Source organism: Pelophylax lessonae, assembly GCF_965119305.1.
Source record: "Pelophylax lessonae genome assembly, chromosome: 12".
Taxonomy (NCBI): domain Eukaryota; kingdom Metazoa; phylum Chordata; class Amphibia; order Anura; family Ranidae; genus Pelophylax; species Pelophylax lessonae.
Genome location: NC_138779.1, coordinates 18,648,960 through 18,674,927, shown reverse-complemented (window position 1 = coordinate 18,674,927; position 25,968 = coordinate 18,648,960). Strand labels below are relative to the sequence as shown.

The 25,968-nt window shown below is 45.0% G+C and overlaps 2 protein-coding genes across 2 annotated transcripts in view; one reads left to right on the top strand and one right to left on the bottom strand.

Moving 5' to 3' along the window:
• WRAP73 (WD repeat containing, antisense to TP73) overlaps window positions 1-25,968 on the bottom strand; it is a 157,651-nt gene that overhangs the window by 127,547 nt on the left and 4,136 nt on the right. The window contains exon 3 of the mRNA XM_082273350.1: window positions 6,211-6,327. Within this exon, the coding sequence (XP_082129476.1) occupies window positions 6,211-6,327 (117 nt within the window). The remainder of the gene's footprint in view (window positions 1-6,210; window positions 6,328-25,968) is intronic.
• The window catches only part of TP73 (tumor protein p73), a gene marked incomplete at its 5' end in the record, with an annotated part of 321,522 nt that continues 301,923 nt past the window's right edge, over window positions 6,370-25,968 (top strand). Inside the window, one exon of the mRNA XM_082273310.1 lies at window positions 6,370-6,425. Coding sequence (XP_082129436.1) covers window positions 6,394-6,425 — 32 coding nt within the window. The remainder of the gene's footprint in view (window positions 6,426-25,968) is intronic.

Here is a 25,968-nt window from a genome sequence, read left to right as displayed (position 1 = left end):
ACTGTGGCAGGGTGGCCCAGCTGCGCAAAATCATGTACATGAATGCGATTTTGAGCACGGGGTTTCCGGGAGCGTATGTACATATGTTTGGAGTTCCCTGCCTGAGGAGAGCGGCACGCCTGTCATCCCCATCAGAGTGAGCGCTTGGGTAATTCGGTTGTTTCCCATTAAAAAAACTATCACAACCAAACAGTATCTCATGGTCCCCTATGTGATAGCAAATAAAGTTCAGTGAAAAAAAAAGGGATGTAGCACCCTCCCAGGTAGGTGCTAGAGAGTGAGTATGGTTTTTGGCTCTGTCTGCCTATCAGAGGAGCAGCAGTAAAGTCTATTTTGCACTCTGCTTAACAGGGAGCAGGATCTGTGAGTCAGGTCTGCTCAGTGTGCGATTCCTCTGGTCTAAGGGAGTGTCCCCAGCTGATCCAATGGGGAGGCACATTGGATAGTGGAGGAAACCTGGCCAATGACACGCAGGCTTTTGATACAACCCCATGGATTGGCATAGACTGTCTCGGTGCATTGTGGGGCAGGGTATAAAAAGCCAGGGGCACATGAGGTAGAGGTCTATAGTGGGAAGCAGAGTCTCAGAAGGAGGGTGGCGGCTGCCTCCTCTTCTGCAGCAGTTGATGGTGGTCACAGGCAGTTGGCCAGGTGAACAAGCAGTGTGGAGCTGAACCCAGAGGTCCAGAAGAGCTGACTGAGGAGTTGGGGCATTGCGAGAATCTGGAAAGCAGTATCTCGAGTACAGAGGAACTTGCCCAGGGGTCTGCCCAGAAGGGGACCGCTCCGGAGAGTGTAGTCAGTGGGCGGGTTTCAGCCAGTATAGAGAAAGGGGGTACTGGGGGAGTACCCTGAAGAGAAATACAAACAGGAAAATTTACTTCAGCTTCATTCAAGTTGGCAGGGTGAAGTAGCAGCCTTGCCGCATCCTCGAGTTGGCAGGGTGAAGTAGCGGCCTTGCCGCATCCTCAAGTTGGCAGGGTGAAGTAGCGGCCTTGCCGCATCCTCAAGTTGGCAGGGTGAAGTAGCGGCCTTGCCGCATCCTCAAGTTGGCAGGGTGAAGTAGCGGCCTTGCCGCATCCTCAAGTTGGCAGGGTGAAGTAGCGGCCTTGCCGCATCCTCGAGTTGGCAGGGTGAAGTAGCGGCCTTGCCGCATCCTCGAGTTGGCAGGGTGAAGTAGCGGCCTTGCCGCATCCTCGAGTTGGCAGGGTGAAGTAGCGGCCTTGCCGCATCCTCAAGTTAAAAGTCCTCAGACTTTGTGAATAGTTCAAGGTTGGAGTATCCTACTCATCCCTTCCCCCATCCCAATATAAAATAAAAACATCTACCCCTAGCCTGATCATTGACTGAGCCAAGAACATAAAGTGCTAAGAATTCTGCATGCAGTTGCTATGGGTAACCCAGGGGAATGCAAAAGTGTCAATCACCAGCAGTCCTCTAGGGGGCAGTGCTACAGTAATAAAATAAAAATGGTAAATCCCAGTACTTAAAGTGGAACTTCGCACTCTCAATCCACATTAACTATTTTTTAATCTTTATGCTGCTAGCATTAGTAAATAGATAGGAAAGTATATCATATTTACTTACGTCATACATCCCAAGAGTCTTCAAAATGGGGGGGGAGGGGTTTTCCCAGCTAAGCACACCCTCCTTCCAGCATGACAGACCGATCCCAGGAAGTAAATGCTACATGAATCATCTGCCCTTACTCAAGATGGCCACAGCCAGAACTGCTAAGTAGTGCTTTTCAAGGCGATTGGTCAGCAAAATAAAGCATGGAGACATGGATGGGGGGAGTTTGCTTGAAATATTAAAAATGAATGAAATCGTGTTTTTGGTTTGTGGTGCTCAGATGCAGTGCAGTTCTGCTTTATTCTACCCCCCCCCCCCTTAAAAAAAAATGTTGAGCATACCAACCCCTCCCCCAATACGTTCCTTTAGATTTACCTTTTCTATGTAGTGCAAGGGCCTGACTGATTGCATACAAATTAAAAGTGCTTAGGTTTGACCTCATATTATATGGTTTTGGCAAGTCTGAAGGAAGGCTCCACTCCCACTTGTACGACTCTAAAGTCGCACGACTTTGAAGCGCAACTTTGAATGTGTGTGACTTGGATGCAACTTTGACCAATGATAATGGACAGTTGTAGCACAGCTGTTACATGTAGTAACACATTCAGGTGAGACTTATGCAACTTTTGAGGGTTAAAAGGATAAGTTCACCTTTTTAGAAAAAATAATAAATGCACATTTTTTTGCAGGTTAAAAAAAAAAACAAAGTGCACTTATTCCTTTTCGTTGCGGGAGCCTGTAAAGCGTTGCACCAGCGATCAGCAGGTTGCTAATGCAATGCAGGTCTCCTGCAAACCTGTCAGTCTATCTGCTTCCCTGTATCTCCCTCATAGCGCCATGGTGGTTCATTGTAAACTACAACTCGACTGCCACAAAAGCTGCTGGACTTTGTAGTTTTCCTATTCACAGAGCGCGGTGAATGAGTGACACAGCAGGGTGGGCGGAGCCCGCACAGCCAGGTTTTTAGGTTTAATTTTGACAGCTAGCGGGTGGAGAAGAACCCCCACTAGCTGGCACAGCGGGGATCCGGGAGGTGCAGGGGCCGGTGCATTCATAACATGTTGCACCCAGAATATGGTTGTAACATTTACCATGTTATGAAAGGTGAACTTATCCTTTAACCACTTAAGCCCCGGAAGATTTTACCCCCTTCCTGACCAGGGGGTATTTTGCGATTCGGCACTGCGTGACTTTAACGGACAATTGCGCGGTCGTGCGACGCTGTACCTAAACGAATTTGACGTCCTTTTTTTCCCACAAACAGAGCTTTCTTTTGGTGGTATTTGATCATCTGTGCGATTTTTTGATCACGCGCTATAAACAGAAAAAGAGCGTCAATTTTGCAAAAATAACAATATTTTTCACATTTTTTTATATGAAATTCCCCCCAAAAAAAAAGTAAAAATCTAAATTTTTTTAAATTTTCGGCCAATTTGTTTTATGCTACCTATGTTTGGTAAAAAAAAAAAAAAAAAAAAAAAAAAAAAAATCGCAAAAAGCGTATTTTGATTGGTTTGCGCAAAAGTTATCGCGTTTACTAACAAAGGGAAAGATTTTTGTCATTTTTGTTGTTTTTTTTTTTAACGCGTAATGGCGGCGATCTGCGATTTTTTTTGCGGTACTGCGACATTGGGGCGGACAGATCGGACCCTTGACTGACATTTGTGACACTTTTGGGGTTGCCAGTGACATTTCTACAGTAATCAGTGCTATACATATGCACTGTTACTGTAAAAATACACTGGTTGTGAAGGGGTTAACTTTATTTGGGAGGGAGGGGCTGTGTGTGTCCCTAGGGGCGTGCTTTCTACTGTGATTGGCTGTGGCTTGAGCTGTAAGGACACTGATCAACGGATCTACATACTAGATCCGTTTTATCAGTGTCTTAACAGCGAGGAGAATGACAGGCAGCTTGTTTACACAAGCTGCCTGACATTCTCCCTCTCCCCCGCCGATCGCCGAGTGACCGGCGGACATCGGGTCCGCTGGTCACACGCGCGGGGGGGGGGGGTCCGTGACCACGCGGGAGCGCGCCTCCGGGGGCGCGCGCTCGCTCCCTAGACCCTCACAAGCTAGTGACGTAGCCCTACGTCACTTTGCCTGTGAGGGGCTGACTGCTGACGTAGATCGGCGTTAGGCAGTCGGCAACTGGTTAACACTGAAGTCTTTGACCCTCAAGTCGCATGAAAGTAGGACCAAAGTAGTGCATGAACTACTTTGAAGTGGCTTCAACTTTAAGTCGCAAAAATATGAACGGTACTTATTGGAAATCATACGGTGCGACTTTGATGTTGATGTCCAAAGTCGCATAACAAGTCGAACAAATGTGCATGGAGCCTTAGTCACGGTTAAAGGAGTTGTAAAGTCAGATGTTTTTTTTTGTTATCTTTATGCATTCTATGTCCAGCAGCCCCCCCTCAATCCAGCAATGTCCATGAGTGCTTTAACCGTCTGGGACACTCTCTCCCGATTGGCTGAGACACAGCAGCGGCACCACTGGCTCCTGCTGCGGTCAATCAAACTCAGTTAGCCAATCAGGAAAAAGGGGGGGGGGGGGAGTGTGGCCGAAAAGCAGCTCCATGTCTGAATGGTTAAAGAGGTTGTAAACCCGTCCACCTTTTTTTTTTTTCTTTGGCAACCTGTAAGAGAAACACATAATGAGCTAGTATGCATCGCATACTAGCTCATTATGCAATACTTACCTTAGAACGAGCCACCCGCTCACCTGTATGACGGGCGACATGTCCAGTCGCCCGTCTTCCGGGATCGCGGCATCCGGCCATCTGATTGGCCGGAGCCGCGGTGACGTCACTCCCGCGCGGGCGCGCGGGAGCCGACAGTCACAGCACGGGGCTCTGAAGGAACGGCACCAGCGGCCATTCCTTCAGAGCGCATGCGCCAGTGACGTCACTGGCTGCATGTAAGGTAAATATCTCCTAAACGGTACATGTTCAGGAGATATTTACAGTACCTATAGGTAAGTCTTATTATAGGCATACCTATAGGTAAGAGTGTCAGAGGAGGGTTTACTTCCTCTTTAAACGGAGCTGCAGCTTAGCTTGGGTGCCCCCATAGCACTCAAAAGGAGGGAGGGGCCAGGAGCTCCAGCCAGGGACCTGAAAAGAGGAGGATCCCGGCTGCCCTGAGCAAAACCATTACACAGAGGAGGTAAGTATTAGTGATTGACCAATATCGTTTTTTTTATTGCCGATACTGATATTTTGGTCATCGTGTATTGGTTTCGGCTGATATTTTTGGACATTTAAAAAAAAAAAAAAAAAGATAATAATATATTATATATATATTTATTTTTACAGGTAAAACCCCTCCTCTGCACTTAAAAGCATTCAAAACGCCAAGTTTGGCTGTTTTGAATGCTGTCATTTTTTTAAATTTAGCGCCGAGTACCCGGAAGTGATGTCCGGGTTTTTACATGGAGACCCGATCAGAGCCGAATGCTGCTTTGATCGGGTCTTCGGGGGCCGTGCAGGCTGGTTGCCCGGGTCTCCCGGTGGGACGTCCCCTCCCGCTTCTTGTAATGACAGCCGAGTGGCTTCTCAGCCGCATTGATTGTCATTACAAGACAGCCGACTGTCGGCTATGGACTCCGCTACCGGGGTGATGCTTCTAGCTGCAGTCATCACTCCGGTACAGCACTTTCCGAAATATCGGCAATATCGGTAACCTCCGGGAACGATTCCGATATATCGGGGAAAGGGCATATTGGCAATAATCGGTCGATCCCTAGTAAGTATAACATGTTCGTTATTTTATTAGGAAAAAAAAAAAAAGAGACTTTACAATCACTTTAACTCTAAAATGATAACCTGTGTCACCTGTAGAAAAAGTTTGTTACGGTGTCCCAGGCCCATGCAATATACAGTATATCTATTTACGCGGCAGACAGTGAAAGGAGAGGCAGCACAGTGATGAGGTCATCTCTGTCACTCGGCTTTCTTCTCCTATCAGCAATCCTCTTGACAGCACATAGAACTAATTTATTTTCTGTACTGCTTCTTCCTCTCACACTCCAGCCCTGCTGTACAGGGACTGTAAGAGGCTGATACCAGGTCACATTCAGAGACTTAAGCTGGATACACACTATCCAACTTTTGTGGTTAGATTTCCTTCAGATTTACCTTTTCTATGTAGTGCAGGGGCCTGCCAGATTGCATACAAATTGAAATTGTTTAGGTTTGACCTCATATTATATGGTTTTGGTAAGTCTGAAGGAAAAAGTCTTCAGAGAATCTTATAGTGTGTATGGCCCATTACACTTCTCCCATTTAAAAATAAATTTAATGATTCCAAAGCTGCATTATTTTAGGTCTTTTATATCTGCCGGGAGTTGTGCTTTAAGTATAAAACAAACATCCGCATCATCTGTTATAACAGCTGCTCTTATCTGCCAAAGTTAAGCAGCAAGTTATCATTACTGGGCACAGAAGGGTGTAGCCTGTCCAAAATGATGCTCAATAGGAAATTAGGCAGCCTTATTAAAAAAGGAAAACTACAGCCGCTCGCTTCCGTCTGGGGGAACCCGATACCTCTGAGCCCACTGCGATTTATTTTCAGAAAGGGGAGCGAGCAGACATCAACATTTGATACCCAGTGGAGGAGGCATCAGCCCACGCTTACATGAAACTCTGTTGTGTTGAGAATGTGACGGCCATCTGGGCTCCAGCAGGAGGACACCAGCCCTGCCGAGCCCTCGTCGATCTTGCAGTGCCAGTCCGGCTGTTCGAGAGACCAGACCTGAGGAGAGAGAGAGATCAATGAGAGTCCGGAATACGGAAAGAAACTTTCTGAACGCTCGCAACTATGAAGGACTGGCGCTGGATCCCGCTACAGAAGTAAGTGCAAATTATACAGTAGCGTTCCTTTTAACCTCTTCATACGGCTTTACCAAAACTGCAACACTTGGGGATTTATGTCAAGAAACAAAATATAAAAAAAATATTAATACTTACCCATTCCACCTAACATTCCTCTGAACTTCGATGTCCCGAGGAGCTACACCCACCGCCAGAATCTTCAGCATCTGACACTTCCAGGTGTGTCAGGTTCCTGCATCCCTTGCTGTGCACTGTGGCTCCACCAGGGATGATAGCGCGTAGCGGAGTACACAGGCATCCAACGCTTCCAAAAACATCAGATTCTGAAGATCTTGGGTATAGCTCTACAGTGGATCGAATATCAAAGACACGGGCGGAAGGTGATGCGAGTGTTGCGGTCACTAAACCCACAACAGTAAAACCAGTGCGTATATGCAGTAAAGCATGCTGGTTATACTCACTGTGGAACCCAAGTGATTAAAATCCTCTGCATTGTGTAAAAACACTGTTTGATCCTGTCTTCTCTGATCCTCCCCTTTTTGCACTGTCCCCAAAACATCTCCTGATAGTAGAGCCTTTGGGGCACTCTGCACATGCTCAGTTTGATGTATATTGCTAGAATTTATTTGTTTTTCTGGGAGGGTGCATGTGATCAGCACAGGGCCAAATCGGCACTGTCCAGACAGAGGGTCAGGGGTCCTGCAGCCACATAGGACAGTCAGAGGAGAATGAAAACTCCTCCTACAAGCTTCAACCAGATAATCATAAAAGTCTCTAGAGGAGAATGAAAACTCCTCCTACAAGCTTTAACGAGATACTCATAGAAGTCTCTATATGTATGTATTGTTAAGAGTTTTTTTTCTTTTTGGGGAGGGTGCATGTGATCAGCACAGGGCCAATCGGCACTGTCCAGACAGAGGGACAGGGGTCATGCAGCCACATATGATAGTCAGAGGAGAATGAAAAATCCTCTGACAAGCTTTAACCAGATACTCATAGAAGTCTCTATATGCATACCTTTTTCCAAGTCTGAGCGACTTGAGTTGCTCTAATTAGAACGCTTCCATTGCACAGCATTGGGAGCTACTTGTCAGGCGACCAAGTCGCCTGACAAGTCGGATCAGTGTGAACCGGCAGTAAGGCCCTGTTCACACCTGAGCGTTTTTCAGCTCGTAAAACGCTCATCTCTGAAGTCTCGAAACGACCAACAAGCAAAATCTCATTCATTTCAATGGCCCCTGTTCACATCTGAGCGCTTTGTCCCGTGAAGCAAAAAGACCTGAAGCTCAAAAAAGTACATGAGCTTCTATTTTAGCAGATTACAAGCGTTTTTGTTAGAGGTCAATGCCTGCCTCCAAACACCTCCAAAAAGCGCCTAAAAGAAAAAAAAAGAAAAGCCTGAAAACACGCCTCAAAATGATATGCTCGGGTGAGAATGGAACCTAAGGCCCCCTTCACACTTGTGCATTTTATCCTGGGACTTGGATGTGTTGGAGCTGGTGAGAGTCCAGAGAAGGGCAACTAAACTAATTAGGGGGTTGGAGGACCTAAATTATGAAGAGCGTCTGCAATCGCTTGATTTATTCTCCCTGGAGAAGAGACGTCTGAGGGGGACATGATAGCAATTTATAAATATCTCAATGGGGATCTCAGCATAGAAAAAAAAGCTATTCAGTCGCAAGGATTGCATGAGGACTTGAGGACATACAATGCGATTAGAGGAGAAGCGTTTTAACCTCAGGCAATGCAGGGGGTTCTTTACTGTTAGGGCTACAAGATTGTGGAATTCTCTACCACAAGAGGTGGTTTCTGCGGGAAGTATGGTGGCTTTCAAAAGACTCTTAGACTTACATCTCAAGGATCAGAACATTCAGGGGCTATGTGAGATGATTACAGCCACACACACCTACACAGGTTGAACTGGATGGACTATTGTCTTTATTCAACCTCACCTACTATGTAACTCACATCAGAAGTCGTACCCCATGATTTCCAATGACACCATGCATATCTTCTCGACCTCAAGTCGCGGCAACTTCAAAGTAGTCCCTGCACTATTTTTGGTATGACTTTGATGTGACTTGAGGTCCATAAACCTCAAGATTACACAGGCATTCAAGCGCAGTCAAAGTCGCATCAAAATCGCGCAACTTTCAGGTCACACACGTGTGAAAGGGGCCTAAAGTACACCTAGCTGTCAGTGCGGACTTTTCTTTCTGCAAAAGCTTAATTCCCAGCTGTCATTCCGATTCCACCTACTCCCCTCCCTCATCCATGAGTGTGCGGATAAAGACATTATTCCATTTGTCTCAAATGCATACTTGTTCTGTGTCAGGGATTCCGATATATTACAGCCAGGGTGTCAGAAAAACAGCCAAGCATCCAGAATTTTCAGGGGGGCAACAACAGCAGCATCTTATAGTCCTCTTAGGAAAGGTTTACATGACAGTGGAGCTTAAAGCTTCATACACACGTTCAGATAATCGTACGACTTATCGTTCGCATTTTGTTGCATGATACCAATATCGAATTCAACAAAGCGTACTTAGCGTATGATTTTTTTTTTTTTTAGTATGATTTTGGAAAAGCTTCCTGGTTGCGTAGCTACATATCGGATAGTGCAAAACAAAAACAATGGCGGCCAGGCTTTTTCCATGTTATTCTCGTGTTTCTGATAATGCGTGGTCTTTGTCTATCGATTTTTAGCGGACGGTGGTTAAATGAGAAATAGGCCCAAAGCTCATTTGGCTGTTTTTCTCCTGTGGGTGAAAGGAGTGCACTTCGTTCTGCACTCCTGTGTCCCAAATTCAGCCAACAGCAGGCTGTCAGCTGATGTCACCCAGCCAGTCCAGGCTCTAGATCAGGGATCTTCAAACTATTGTTCAGGAACTACAATTCCCATTATGCCTAGTCATGTCTGTGAATCTCAGAGTTTTCCAATGCCTCATGGGATGTGTAGTTCCACAGCAGCTGGAAGGCCGTAGTTTGAGGATCCCTGCTCTAGAGATCCTGACTTTAACCACTTCAGCCCCAGAAGGTTTACCACCCCTTCACAACCAGGCCGTTTTTTGGGATGCGGCACTACGCTACTTTAACTGACAATTGAGCGGTCATGCAACACTGCACCCAAATAAAATCGATGTCCTTTTTCTCCAAAAAAGAGAGCTATCTTTAGGTGGCATTTGATCACCTCTGCTGTTTTTATTTCTTGCGCTATTAGGCTCCGTTCACATGTTAGCGTATGGATCGCGGGCAGAACCGCCGCGATTCCGCCCGCGATCCGGAGATTATTGCAAATCGCGGGACGCCTGTGCGTTGCCCGTTGATTTGCAATAGCCCCCCAAACGCTGAGCGATGTTACCGCGATTTCCGCCTGCCGAATCGCAGTAACATTGCGCAAAAAAAAATTGCGGGACGCAATACGCTCCAAAGAAGCTCTTGTACTTTTTTGGGCGTAATGCGTCCCGTGATTTTTTTTTTTTGTGAGATGTTACCGCTCAGCGTTTGGGGGGCTATTGCAAATCAACGGGAAACGCACAGGCGTCCCGCGATTTGCAATAATCTCCGGATCGCGGGGCGGTGTGTGTGTGTGTGTGTGTGTGTGTGTGTGTGTGTGTGTGTGTGTGTGTGTGTGTGTGTGTGTGTGTGTGTGTGTGTGTGTGTGTGTGTGTGTGTGTGTGTGTGTGTGTGTGTGTGTGTGTGTGTGTGTGTGTGTGTGTGTGTGTGTGTGTGTGTGTGTGTGTGTGTGTGTGTGTGTGTGTGTGTGTGTGTGTGTGTGTGTGTGTGTGTGTGTGTGTGTGTGTGTGTGTGTGTGTGTGTGTGTGTGTGTGTGTGTGTGTGTGTGTGTGTGTGTGTGTGTGTGTGTGTGTGTGTGTGTGTGTGTGTGTGTGTGTGTGTGTGTGTGTGTGTGTGTGTGTGTGTGTGTGTGTGTGTGTGTGTGTGTGTGTGTGTGTGTGTGTGTGTGTGTGTGTGTGTGTGTGTGTGTGTGTGTGTGTGTGTGTGTGTGTGTGTGTGTGTGTGTGTGTGTTTTTGTTTAGGCTCCGTTCACAGGTTAGTGTATGGATCGCGGGCAGAAGCGCAGCGATTCCGCCCGCGATCCGGAGATTATTGCAAATCGTGGGACGCCTGTGCGTTTCCCGTTGATTTGCAATAGCCCCCCAAACGCTGAGCGGTAACATCGCGCAAAAAAAAAAATCGCGGGACGCATTACGCCCAAAAACGTACAAGAGCTTCTTTGGAGCGTATTGCGTCCCGCAATTTTTTTTTGCGCAATGTTACTGCGATTCGGCAGGCGGAAATCGCGGTAACATCGCTCAGCGTTTGGGGGGCTATTGCAAATCAACGGGCAACGCACAGGCATCCCGTGATTTGCAATAATCTCCGGATCGCGGGCGGAATCGCGGCGCTTCTGCCCGCGATCCATACGCTAACCTGTGAACGGAGCCTAAACAAAAAAAAGAAGACCAACAATGAAAAAAAAAAAAAACAATTACTGTATTTTTTACTTTCTGCTATAAAACACACACATATTATATATATACATATATACACACACACACATACATATATATTTATACATACACACACATACAATATATATATATATATATATATATATATATATATATATACATACACATACACATACACATACACACATATATTTATACACATACACATACATACATACATACATAAAATCTAAAATTTCTTCATCAATTTAGGCCAATATGTATTCTGCCAAATGTTTCTGGTATAAAAAAAAAATCCCAATTAGCATATACTGATTGGTTTGCGCAAAATTTATCGCGTCTGCAATCTATGGGGGGATAGAATTATGTGAAAAATCTGGCGCATCGATAGCTATATTGAATTAAGGTTTTTTTTTTTTTTATTAGTTTGTGATCGCTGCTAACTCACTGCAGGTGTGCCCATCATCGGGGCAGGGTGGGGCTAAGACATTGGATGCCACCGCGCATGTGTGACTCACGCTCGCGGTGTGGAGAATCACAACCGGAGGCGACATGAACACTTTATAAGAAAAAAGACATTTTACCTTCATGGTAGACACTTCCACAATGGGAGTGTAGAATTGCATTTTAAATAAACTGGCTGAGTTTTATATGGATTTACACTCTGTAGATTCTCCTTTCCTCCTAAAACCCACATCCTCTATACATCCTTATGGAAGAGTGACTAAAGAGAGGGAACATCTACTGATAGAATTTGGGGACGGTCTGCTAGATCTTGCTTAAAGAGGTGCAGAAGTTGATTTATAATTTTAGCAGCCACTCCATCTGGCGAGTCAGTTTGGGGTGATCGGTGGAAGGATTGCATGGATTCGTTTGTTGAAGATTTTGCACATTCTTTGAAAACAATTCTTTCTTTATGGGACTTTATGAAATACGGGACAATTATTGTAGAGTTTACATTTTTGGATAACTCTGATATGTTTTTTATTTTTGGATTCACGGGATATCATGGTTATCTGTGAAATGAATGTATAGTTTACATATTTATTATACATTAATACATATATAGAAGATGTTTTGTCACACATGTTGACATAGGAATGATGGTTTACTATTCAGAATAGGTGCACTAACACTTTAACTGTGCGTGTTTGGAGCGGCTGCGGTGCAAATTTAGCCATACAAACTGTATGGCTAAACTCGCACCGCACAGCCGATCGCATGTAATGTCAGAGCAGTGCACTCCGACATTACATGCAAACCCCGCACACGCACAAGTGTGAACCGGGGCTGAGTGACAATACACAAAGATATGTTTATTTATTTTTTCTTAACCTGGGGAGTTTAGATCTGCGCTGACTTGTTTATTGAATCTTTAGGGACAACAGCCATGCAGACCAATTTGATGCAGTGTGTGGTGTATGGTCTGATCACTGACAGGCTGACCCCCACCCCTTCAACCTCTACAGCAATGCTGGCAGCACTCATACGTCTATTTCCCTAAGACAACCTCTGGATATGATGCTGAGCACGTGCACTCAACTTCTTTGGTCGACCATGGTGAGTCCTATTCTGAGTGGAACCTGTCCTGTTAAACCACTGTATGGTATTGGCCACCGTGCTGCAGCTCAGTTTCAGGGTTTTGGCAATCTTCTTATAGCCTAGGCCATCTTTATGTAGAGCAACAATTCTTTTTTGCAGATCCTCAGAGAGTTCTTTGCCATGAGGTGCCATGTTGAACTTCCAGTGACCAGTATGAGAGAGTGAGAGCGATAACACCAAATTTAACACACCTGCTCCCCATTCACACCTGAGATCTTGTAACACTAACGAGTCACATGACACCGGGGAGGGAAAATGGCTAATTGGGCCCAATTTGGACATTGTCACTTAGGAGTGTACTCACTTTTGTTGCCAGTGGTTTAGACATTAATGGCTGTGTGTTGAGTTATTTTGAGGGGACAGCAAATTTACACTGTTATACAAGCTGTACACTCACTACTTTACATTGTAGCAAAGTGTCATTTCTTCAGTGTTGTCACATAAAAAGATAGAATAAAATATTTACAAAAATGTGAGGGGTGAGATATTGTATATAGACACACATACAGTATCAAATAAATTAAATAATAAAATGTTTGTTTTTTTTTTTTTTCAAAAAGTCAGCAGCTACAAATACTGTAGCTGCTGACTTTTACTATAAGGACGCTTACCTGTCCAGAGATCCAGCGATGTTGGCACCTGGAGGCGATATGTCAATTAGCTTCAGGTGCAGACGCCAGCATTGTAAGTAAAGAAAATCGGCAGTGAAGCATTCAGGCTTCACAGCCAGTTTCCTACTACACATGCGCGAGTCACGCTGCACGTTCTGAATGGTCCCACGGTCTTCTGGGACCCGTGCTGTGTCTCAGAAGGCATAGAATGGAAGGAGGAGGGGCCGGAAATGTCATAGTTCGCAGACCTTACCCGGAAGTGGGAACGGGTACCTGTCAAAACCAGGTACCCCCCCCCCCCCCCTCCAAAAAAAAAAAAAAAAAAAGTGCCAAATGTGGCGGTGGAGGTGGGGAGAGTGCGAACAAGTGGAGCTCCACTTTAAAGCGGAGTTCTGGCCTCAAATACCTTTTTTAACTAAAAATACCCCTATAATACTAATCCATCGCCCTTTACAGAACCGCTATTCTCATACTTTCAAGGTGTACAGTATTGGATTTTAGTCAAAATCTTACTTTTAAAAACGCTGTCTGAGCGCGGCCATCTTGGATGTGGGCATCTGAAGCTGCAGTGTAATCTGCTGTGTCCTTCTTCCTGATTCCAGGGAGTGTTCTGGGAGTTCTTCCTGATTCCAGCCTCCTGGGAGTGATGACAAAAAGCTCCCAGGAGGCAATGCAAAGGCGGAAGTGATGTCGGTGGCCGTGGCCACAGTGGGGGGAGGAGGAGGAAGTACAATCAAAAATGCCCTGAAAATAAGGTAAGTGACCCCCGAAAAAAGATTGAAAATGCCCAATTGTTGATCAGCATAGCGAGCACTCCAGGAATCACTAAAGTTGTAAAATAGGCCGGAACTCCGCTTTAAATACCACATACCTGGCCCACTAAATTACTGCATGCCTTTACTTATTTCCTTCTGTGAATTGGCTTTTTTTTTCATTTATATCTATTGCCGTTCAATGAGGCGTTTTCTTTTTGATGTAAATACCGCATAATTCACCTCTCCGGCAGCCTCCTAATGGGACAATAAAACAGAAAATTGTATTTTGTAAAAAAAAAAAAATGTAAATTGTACTTACCATAATTTTCCTTTCCTGGCGCCAATCCATGACAGCATACTACCACTACCACATGTGCCTTGTTGGTGCCAGGAAAACAGAAATATCACTTCTATTTAATGAGCAGGGAGCCAACAAGATAAAACCTGACCCAGGGAACGGCAGAGTGATCCTACTAACTCTTTCACAAGAGCGGCCGACCACAATACACTTTGCCCATAAAAAAATTAAAACTGTACATATTGCACTCTGCTTGTCAGTCGGAGTTACGAGAAAATGCCACATGTTGTACCTTTCAAGCAATGTAACCACTTGCCGCCCGCAATACATATATATACATTGCGGTTTGCAAGTGGTTTATGGGGCTACAGATGAAGCTATCAGCCAAAACCCCAGTATTTATTTTTTTTTCCAGACGGCTATTCTCTCTCTCTTGAAAGTGGTCCGAGCAGTTAACTAGCCACTGGATCACTTTCAGAAGCAGCCGGTGTTTCTCAGGCATACTGTTTTTACCGGTGCACCGCAGCTGGCCATAAAGGTTCCCAGAGACCATCTCTGTGGTCTTGGAGGACTGGAACAACATCATTAAGTCACTTTTGGTCTAGGGCGGAAGAAAATCTTTTTTTTTATAAAGCAAAAGACAACTTTTTTTTTTTATCTTTTGCTTTTAAAAAGGTAGGAGTCATTTGGGATCTTATATACCTCATATCTCTCCATAAAGAGGACCGGTCATCCCTTATTTCTATAACAAGGGATCTTTACATTCCTTGTAACAGAAGTAAAAGTGATCAAAAAAAATAAGTGTTTACATTTTTAATTTTTTCTTTTTAACCACTTTACTACCGCTTACGGTAATAGTACTGCGGCAGTGTGGCTCGTTCCCGTCCAGTCACGTAGTATTAACGTGACTGGACTCCTCCCCTTCTGGGCGGCGCTTGCGCGCCGCCGGAGGCTCGCTCCCGCTGTTTTCATTCACAGCGGGAGTCGGGCCAGGGGAGGAGCAGCGGCGATCGCCGCTGCTCTTACCCGATCGTCGGGGATCGAGTCTGGAGATCCGCCCGCTGTGTGTAAACACAGCGGGCGGATCTCCATAGTGACAGGGAGTGACAGATCGGACTGTTCAGCATAGCTGGACATCCGATCTGTCCATGAATCACATAGTCACCTCCCCCCCTACACGTCAGTAAGCACCAGGCATACATTAACCCCTCCCTCTCCAATAAAATTAACCCCTTCCCTGCCAGTGTCATTTTTACAGTAACAGTGCATATATATAGCACTGATTACTGCAGTAATGTCACTGGTACCCCCAAAAGTGTCAAAAATGTCAGTCAGGGGTCCGGTCTGTCCGCCGCAATGTCGCAGTCCCGCAAAAAAAAATCGCAGATCGCCGCCATTACGCGTTAAAAAAAAAACACCAAAAATGACAGAAATCTTTCCCTTTGTTAGTAAACGCAATAACTTTTGCGCAAACCAATCAAAATACGCTTATTGCGATTTTTTTTACCAAACATATGTAGCATAAAACAAATTGGCAAAAAACTTTTAAAAAAATTGGTTTTTACATCTTTTTTGGGGGGAATTTCATATAAAAAAATGTGAAAAATATTGTTATTTTTTCAACGCTCTTTTTTTGTTTATAGCGCAAAAAGTAAAAATCGCACAGGTGATCAAATACCACCAAAAGAAAGCTCTGTTTGTGGGAGAAAAAGGACGTAAATTTCGTTTGGGTACGGCGTTGCACGACCGCGCAATTGTCAGTTGAAGTCGCACAGCGCCGAATCGCAAAAAGTGGCCTGGACGGAAGACAGCAAAATCCTCCGGTTGTAAAGTGGTTAAGCGCCCACATCCCCCTGTGCTTGTGCACAGAAGCAAACACATACACAAGTTGCGCAAACATATGTTAACTCTGTACTAGGGATCGACCTATATAGTTTTTTCTTTGCCAATACCGATATTTTGGTCATCGCGTATCGGTATGGGCCAAAATTTTCGTACATTTAAATAAAAAAAATTATTATTTTTTTTTTTTTTACTTGACAGGTACTCTTGTGGAAGGATCTTGGGATCTAAAAGACCCCAAACCCCTCCTCTGCACTTAAAAGCATTCAAAACACCAAGTTTGGCTGTTTTGAATGCTGTCATTTTTTTAAATTTAGCGCCGAATACTCGGAAGTGATGTCATGACATCACTTCCGGGTTTTTACATGGAGACCCAATCAGAGCCGAATGCAGCTTTGATTGGATCTTCGGCGGCCGTGCAGGCTGGTTTCCCGGGTGGGACGGGAGACCCGAGCAAGGCGGCGGCGGGGGGGGGGGGGGGGGGGGCGGTTGATGTCCCGCCGATCCTTGCAATGACAGCCGGGCGGCTTCTCAGCCGCATCGGTTGTCATTACAAGACATCCGACCGTCGGCTATGGATGCCGGTACCGGGGTGATGCCTCTAGCTGCAGCCATCACTCTGGTACAAGCGCTTTCTTCTTTAATCTGGCGTCGAGTACCCGGAAGTGATGTCATGACATCACTTCCGGGTTTTTGCATGGAGACCCGATCAGAGCTGAATGCGGCTTTGATCGGGTCTTAGGCGGCCGTGCAGGCTGGTTGCCCGGGTCTCCCAGTGGGACGGATGCCCCCTCCCGCTATTTGTAATGACAGCCGAGCAGCTTCTCAGCCGCATCGGATGTCATTACAAGACAGCCGACCGTCGGCTATGGATGGTACCGGGGTGATGCCTCTAGCTGCAGGCATTACTCCGGTACAGCACTTTCCTGAAATATCGGCAATATCAGCCACCTTGGTGGCCAATTCTGATATATCAGGGAAAGTGCATATCGGCCCTTGATATATCGGAATTGCCGATAATCGGTCGATCCCTACTGTGTACACATCACACATGTGAGGTATCGCCGTGAACGTTATAGTGAGAGCAAAAATGATTGCACTAGATCCCCTCTGTAACCGTAAACCTATGGAGATTTGAGTATCGTAGTTTGTCGCCATTCCATGAGCGTGCGCAATTTAAAAACATGACCCGTTAGGTATCGCTTTACTTGGCGTAACAACATCTTCTATATTTTACAAAAAAATTGGGAGATATCTAATATATATATATATATATAAAATTGTATTTTTTTTAAATTCATTTGAAAAACCACTGTGCAAATACTGTGTGACAAAATATTGCAAAGATCGCCATTTTATTCTCTAGGGTCTCTACAAAAAAAAAAAAATTGTATGTTATGTATGTGTGTATATACACACACACACAAACACACACACACACATATACATAATATGTTGGGGGTTCCAAGTAATTTTCTAGCAAAAAATACTGATGTGAACAAAAAGTGCCAGAAAAGGCCTGGACTGGCAAGTGGTTTCCAGGGAATGAAATAAAATGCTTGTAAACATAAAAGCACGTTAGGCACGCGTTTACATGCACATTGTGCATTTTGTGTGAGTGTGTTCGTGAGAAGACAAATCTCCCACGGTGAAAGCCTCATAGACACGTGTCCACACTTCAAACAATCAAGCAGTTTGGCAATTCTCCCCTCTGCATATAAAACAGATAGACAGAAGTGACCCTGCGCTCCCCCCGTATTGGCCCACAAGTAGTAAGTGAGATCTCCTGGCATGTACTGAGGAGCAGGTGTGCTCGCTGGATGACCAGAGGATCATCTTAAGGGATAAATGCACTTTAATACAACCTCATATGCTCCCTTCCCCCGGCTTCAGGAAAGAACTATAAACCCCTTGGAAAAACAAAAATAATTGTGCGCTACCAATGTGTATCCTATAGAAAATCAAAATACCTAATATAATAATATAATAAGTGTATAACTGCTGCTATCATCTAAATGTGTTCCCACATCAAATCATAAAACATGTAAATATGTGATAGCGCTGCTATTAATAAGAACACACAAACACAAATCTAGCAATAAGGTATTAATATAAAACATACAGTGAAAAAAGCATCTCTAATAACTTGATGTGCAATCCAAAAAGAACAACTTTGTTTGTGCAAAAAAAGTCCAACGTCTAATTAAAGCGGAGTTCCGGCCACAAAATTTTTTTTTCAATAAAAATACCCCCGGGACAGTGTCAGGGCTAGTACATTCCACAATGGATAGCCTCCGATCTGTCCTGGGTCGCACTTACCTTTGAGAAAAAATACTTACCTTGAAAATTTCTTCTCCAGCGCTGCCATCTCGGATGTGGGCAGCTGAAGCCAGCGCGTCCTCTTCTGCGTCCTCTTCTCCCAGAATGCGCCTGCACCGGCCCCGATCGTCACTTCCGGTGCGGTCGCGTCATCCCTGCACAGCTTCTGGGCATGCCCAGAAGCTGTTTCGCAGGGAATGAGGCGCCGCACCGGAAGTGACGAGCGGGGCCGGTGCAGGCGCATTGATTCCTGGGAGCGATGACGTTCAGCTCCCAGGAATCAATGCAAAGAGGAAGTGATGGCGCGGGCCGCGGCCACTGAGGGAGGAAGAGGAAGTAAGGTGAGTATATTTTTCTTCAATAACAAGGTAAGTAAACAAAAAAAAAATCGTAACTATCCATTTCTTTTTCAGGTGACCAAAAGCAAGCGGATGACCCAAAATCGATTATGTCGATTTTGTGGCCGGAACTCCGCTTTAAATAAAGTGCATCTAAAAATCACTCGGTGTATACCCTCTCCTTCACTCTTGTGCTCAAATCACCAGGTGCAGTGCCTGCTCACCTCCATTGTAGACCCACAGAAGGTCAACACAGCAGATATGAAAATAATCTTTGGCGTCCCAATTTCTATGCGAATCCACACTGCTTACATATTCTTGAAACTGCTGCTGGCAGCCCGGGGTATGTGCCCAGGTATGAATTTCCAAAACGTAAGCAGTCTGCATTCTGGGCATTTGTCCCTGGGAGTATACTGGTCTAAACAGAACTACCACTAGTTGCTCCATCCAGCCATAGCAGCTGTCAGATTCTCTTAGATTATGACAGGCTGCCGACAGAGGGGCTGGGCGATACTGTTGTGCCCTCTGCCAGCCGCTAAACACAGAGCGTGCATAGGGCCAATCCAGACAGGAAGTGAACTCTCCAACAGCAACACAGACAGAAGTAAAAATGTTTTTTTTTTGTTTAACTTAACCACTTAAGCCCCGGAAGATTTTACCCCCTTCCTGACCAGGGCCTTTTTTGCGATTCGGCACTGCGTGAATTTAACGGACAATTGCGCGGTCGTGCGACGCTGTACCTAAACGAATTTGACGTCCTTTTTTTCCCACAAACAGAGTTTTCTTTTGGTGGTATTTGATCACCAGTGCGATTTTTACTTTTTGCGCTATAAACAAAAAAAGAGTGTCAATTTTGCAAAAATAACAATATTTTTCACATTTTTTATATGAAATTCGCCAAAAAAAATAAAAAATAAAAATTTAACATTTTTGGCCAATTTGTTTTATGCTACATATGTTTGGTAAAAAAAAAAAAAAAAAAAAAAAAAAAAAAAAAAAAAAAAAATCGCAAAAAGCGTATTTTGATTGGTTTGCGCAAAAGTTATTGCGTTTACTAACTAAGGGAAAGATTGTCATTTTTGGCGTTTTTTTTTTTAACGCGTAATGGCGGCGATCTGCGATTTTATTTGCGGTACTGCGACATTGCGGCGGACCCTTGACTGACATTTTTGACACTTTTGGGGTTACCAGTGACATTACTACAGTAATCAGTGCTATACATATGCACTGTTACTGCAAAATGACACTGGCAGGGAAGGGGTTAACTTTATTGGGGAAGGAGGGGTTAAGCGTGTCCCTAGGGGCGTGATTCTAACTGTGATTGGACATGGCTACTGGTGTAGGAACAATGATCAACGGTCCTACATAGTAGAACCGTATGATCACCATTCCTACACAGGGGAGAATGACAGGCGGCTTGTTTACATCAGCCGCCTGCCTTTCTCCCTTCATGGCGGACGATCGCGAGTGATAGAGTGCCACAGAGTGCCACAGCGATGTCCTCCAGTCACACGCATGGACTTCCAAGGGAACGAGCCGGGGCGGGCGGGCGCTATTGGCTCACAAGCAAGTGACAGGCTAGTGACGTATATATACGTCACTTTGCCTGGCCGGGGCTGACCGCCGCAGTATATGTACTTGCAGCGGTCGGCAACCGGTTAAAAGGATAATTTGACCTTGATAATAAATGCACATTTTTTGCAGCTAAAAAAAAAAAAAAAAAAATATGCAGTTTTTTTTCTTCTAAGGAGCCTGCAGAGCATTGCACCCGCAATCAGCAGATCACAGGTGCAGTTTCAGGCTCCTGTAGACTTTCAGCATAGCTGTCTGCTGGTGCTTTGTACAGGCAGGCAGGCAGTTACCTGAGAGCAGGAAGAATCAATGGACTACGAGAGCGCTCACCAGCAGTATTTTAGTTCACTGAGAACTACAAGGCATCACCAGCAATGGCACTTTGTAGGCATTAATTCAAGGGAAACTGAATAGGAGTGACAAAGTGGTGTGGGCAGAGCACTGCATGCGTGTGGTTTTCAAATTGTGAAACCGGGTGCGAAAAGAGGATCCCCCGCAATACTCCAACAGGGAGGGGGGAATGGCTGCAGATGATGGAATGTGTAGCATGTTCCAAAAGGTGAACTTAGCCTTTAACCACCGGAGGATTTTGCTGTCTTACGTCTGGGCCACTTTTTGCGATTCGGCGCTGTGTGACTTTAACGGACAAATGCGCGGTTGTGCGACGCCGTACCTAAACGAATTTGGCATCCTTTTTTTCCCACAAACAGAGCTTTCTTTTGGTGGTACTTGATCACCTGTGCGATTTTTTGATCATGCGCTATAAACAAAAAAAGAGCGACAATTTTGCAAAAATAACAATATTTTTCACATTTTTTTATATGAAATTCCCCCCCAAAAAAAATGTAAAAATCAAAATTTAACATTTTAGGCCAATTTGTTTTCTGTTACCTATGTTTGGTAAAAAAAAAAAAAAAAAAAAAAAAAACGCAAAAAGCGTATTTTGATTGGTTTGCGCAAAAGTTATTGCGTTTACTAAGGGAAAGATTTTTGTCATTTTTGTTTTTTTTTTTTTTAACGAGTAATGGCGGCGATCTGCGATTTTTTTTGCGGGACTGCAACATTGCAGCGGACAGATCGGACCCTTGACTGACATTTTTGACACTTTTGGGGGTACCAGTGACATTACTGCAGCAATCAGTGCTATACATATTCACTGTTCCTGTAAAAATGACACTGGCAGTGAAGGGGTTAATTTTATTGGAGAGGGAGGGGGTTAAGTGTGTCCCTAGGGGCGTGATTCTAACTGTGATTGGACATGGCTACTGGTGTAAGAACAGTGATCAACGGTCCTACATAGTAGAACCGTCTGATCTCCATTTTTACACAGGGGAGAATGACAGGCGGCTGTGTTTACTTTAGCCGCCTGCCTTTCTCGCTCTAACGGACGATCCCGGCGTGCCCGGCGGACAACACGCGCAAGGGGGGGGGGGGTCCGTGAGCGAGCGGGAGCGCACCTTCGGCGGCGTACGCTCGCTTCCTAGAGCCTCACAGGCTAGCGACGTAGACCTACGTCGCTTTGCCTGTGAGGGGCTGACCGCTCACGTAAATAGTCGTGCGGCGGTCGGCAATCTGTTAAGCAATTTACTTTCCCACAACCATGGGCTGCCAGAAAGAAAACTGCGCGATTTCTCCATTAACACGGAATCCATCCTGCAGGTTTTTTTGTATTCTAACAGCAGGAGGTTTCCCAGCTGTCAGATTACAATGATCACTGCTGGCTGCTATAACACCAGCAGTGTTTTAATGAAAAAAAACCTGACAGGCTGGTTGTAGTGAAGTTGATCGACTTCAGTACAACCAGCCTGCCCATACATGGTTCAAAATTTGTCTGGGTCCTGCTTAACCAGCCAAATTTTGATCCCTCTATGGCTGGCTTAAAGTGTCACTAAACCCACGTAAAATACTAATCAATAAACGGTGTATTACATGCTGTTCATACTCACTCAGTCACTATGAGATTCATTTTCTGTATTCTGCAAAAAACCTGGGTTGATCCTGCTGCTCTCTCTCTCCCCCTTCTGTCCATGTGACCAATGCAGTTGGGGATTTTACAGAGCAGTGTTGGCAACTCTGCCCACGCTCAGTTTTCAGCAAGTTTCTATGCTGAGCATTTCCTCCATGTCACATCTGAGCCACCCATGTGACCATAGTCACACATGGGAATATATACATAGTGGTAAATGACAGCCCACTCCCTCCCTCCTCCTCCTCCATGCCCACTAACCAGCTAAGCACAATGGGGGTGGGATACATGTAGATTGATGGAGGCTTCACCTCCCTCTTATTCTAAGACACAGGCTAGAGGAGCGTGACACAGCCTCTGACTGGCAGGAATTCAACCACACCATGGTATTGCCAAAAAACTAACGATGATTTGATTTCAAATATATATTTGTATGACAATTTAAAGCGGTTGTATACTTAAAAAAAAAAAAAAAAAAACCTGCAAGACAAAAGGCATAATGAGCTAGTGTGCATTGCATACTAGCTCATTATGAAATACTTTCCTTAAAACGAAGCCCCGACATGTACCCCCGGACACCGCTGTGGGAGCGGACATGATCCCTCGGCATCTCTTCTGGGTTCGGCGGCTCCAGCGCTGTGAGTGGCCGGAGCCGCGATGACGTCACTCCCGCGCATGCACGCGGGGGATTAACTTTCCGGCAAGGAACTCTGAAGGTCGGACCTTCAGAGCGCATTCACCGCTAGCGTCAGCGGCTGCATGCAGTGCAAATATCTCCTAAACCATGCAGGTTTAAGAGATATTAATTGTACCTACAGGTAAGCCTTATTATAGGCCGCATTACAGGCTTACCTGTAGGTAAAAGTAAACAAAAGGACTATACTACCGCTTTAAAACCGTTTAATGATAAAAATTATTTTTACTCTGTGTTTTGTTTTTTGTGGTATTTTTTGAACATGTGACCAGCAGCAGAAGACTAGAAGCTTCTCAAGCTTATGTTTCCCTGCAGATAGGCCAGGAGAGAGCTGGGTCATGTGACAGCTGTATATCGATTAGGATTGCTGACTGTATAACAAACATACGGCGGCAAGGTGGCACTGCTGCACCTGATCACATACCTAGTACGTGATCTGACACTTCTGGTTTGGGGCGCACATGCACGCCACCGGCCCGCTCTCGCTGTTATTGTACAGCTGATCTGGGGGTACCACAAACTCAATGTCCACTGGCACCTGCCGATCATCCAGCACAGAGGCAGATTACAGTTCTGTCAGTAGGGAAGGCACTGATCCGGTGTTCCTGCAAAGCAGAGACATGGATCCATGCCTCCCCCTAGTAAAAGCCCCTCCTACACTGTACTGTAAAAAAAAAAAAAAAAAACACTGGCTAGGCACACAATTAACCCTTTGATCGCCTCTGATGTTAACCTCTTCCCAGCCAGTGTCATTAGTACAGTGATGGTGTATATTTTTAGCACTGATCAATGTATTAGTGTCACTGATCCCCAAAAAGTGTCAGTGTCTGACTGTCTGCTGAAATATCACAGTATTGCTATAAGTCGCTAAACGCCGCCATACTAGTTTAAAAATAAAATAATAATTCCTAGTTTGTAGACGCTATAACCTTTGCACAAACCAATCAATATACGCTTATTGGGATATATTTTACCAAAAATATGTAGCAGAATACATATTGACCTGAATTGAAAGAAATTAGATTTTTATCATTTTTTTATTGGATATGTGTTATACCAGAGAGTAAAAAATATTGTGGATTTTTTTAAAAATCTTTTTGTTTATAGCGCAAAAAATAAAAAAAAAAATGCAGAGGTGATCAAATACCACGAAAAGAAAAAAAAAAAAAAAAAATATTTGTGGGGAAAAAGAAGGACATACATTTAATTTGGGTACAACGTCGCACACCCACGCATTTGTCAGTTAAAGTAACAGTGCCGTATCGCATAAAAATGCACATGGTTTTGGGCAATTAGCTGTGTAACCACGCCCACTTGGGCGATATCTCCTCACACATCCCCAAGGGCCATGTGGAGGCCTGGTCTTCCATACCATATTTAAACTACGGACTTGACCATGGCCTCCAGGCTCTGAGGAAGAGGCACGGCCTCGAAACGCGTCAGCCCTCTGCTTCCAGTAAAGACGTTGGTCCTCTGGTATGAGGCAGATTTATGGAATTGATGTGCCTGAATTTCACGATTGTTTGTGAGTAGCTGATTTTAATTTTTATCTAATAAACTCGCTGAGGATAATGCGCTAGGCTGGTGCGCCCTTTTCTTTGCTTTGTATTTTCATCGCATAAAAATGGCCTGGTCAGGAGGAGGGGGGGGGGTGGAGAGCTGCACGATTCTGGATAAAATGAAAATCACAATTTTTTTTTGCTTAGAATAAAGAGATCACGATTCTCGGCAAAACATCATCTTTCACATTATACAAACAAAATTGGGCTAACTTTGCTGTTTAGATTTTTTTTTTTATATCAAAGTGTATTTTTTCCCAAAACACAGCGTTTGAAAGACTGCTGAGCAAATACAGCGTGACATAAAATATTCCAACGGCTGCCATTTTATTCTCTAGGCGCTTAGGTGTCAAACTGGTGGCCCTCCAGCTGTTGTGGAACTACAAGTCCCATGAGGCATTAATTACAAGCATGACTCCTACAGGCAGAGGCATGATGGAACTTGTAGTTCTGCAACAGCTGGGAGGGCCGCCAGTTCCCCTGCGAGTTCTAGGGTCTCTGCTAAAATATATTTAAATAAATAAATAAAATGTTTGGGGGTTCTAAGTAATTTTCTAGCAAAAAATACAGATTTTAACTTCTAAGCAACAACTGTCAGATATAGGCTTAGTCTTTAAAGCGCAACTCCACTTTTGCTGAGAAAAAAAAAAAAAAAAAACATTCCCCTCTGGGTGATCTCTGTACATTGCAAGAATTGTAACAAACTTTGTTGCAGATTTCTACCTTTTGTTATTCTGAAGAAATCATTGTTTGTTCCTCTGTGCTGAGTGGGTCAAATGGGAGTGGTTTCATAATTATCTATCAGCAGTGGCAGCTGCATGGCTCTAATGAGGAAATCTGTGGTCCCTGCATCCCTTTAGACGTGTTCCTATTGGGAGGATCTCACCAAAAATGACATTTTTGCTGCAGGGGATGCCAGAAATCTGACTTGTATCTTAGTGCAGACTTCTGGGAAAATTGGTGAGCCAATCACACAAGCAGGAAATGATGTTTCTGGGGGTGTGGTCAGTGCACATTCTGTGTACAGAACAGCTCCAGGCGGCCATATTGTATTGCATTTTCAGAAAATTACAACAGCTGCAGATTTGAAAAGGAAAGGTCATTTATAATAACAGGTGGGACGGGAGCCCGAGCAAAGCCACGGAAGGCGGCGGGAGGGGGGGGGGCATCCCCTCCCGCCCCCCCCCGGGTACCGATGGAGCGGCTCGGGAGCCCCGAGCAAAGCCACGGAAGGCGGCGGGAGGGGGGGGGGCATCCCCTCCCGCCCCCCCCCCGGGTACCGATGGAGCGGCTCGGGAGCCCCGAGCAAAGCCACGGAAGGCGGCGGGAGGGTGGGGGGGGGAGCCGCATCGGTCGGTACCGACGGAAAGCCAACCGTCGGCTCTAAACCACGGTACCGGGATGATGCCTCTAGCTAGAGGCATCATCCCGGTATAACCCCGCAAAGTTTAGCGACGTAGCCCTACGTCAGTATGCGGTAAGTGGTTAAACTGACCTCATTTATAGACCGAAGTTCATCCCTTTGATTCTTAG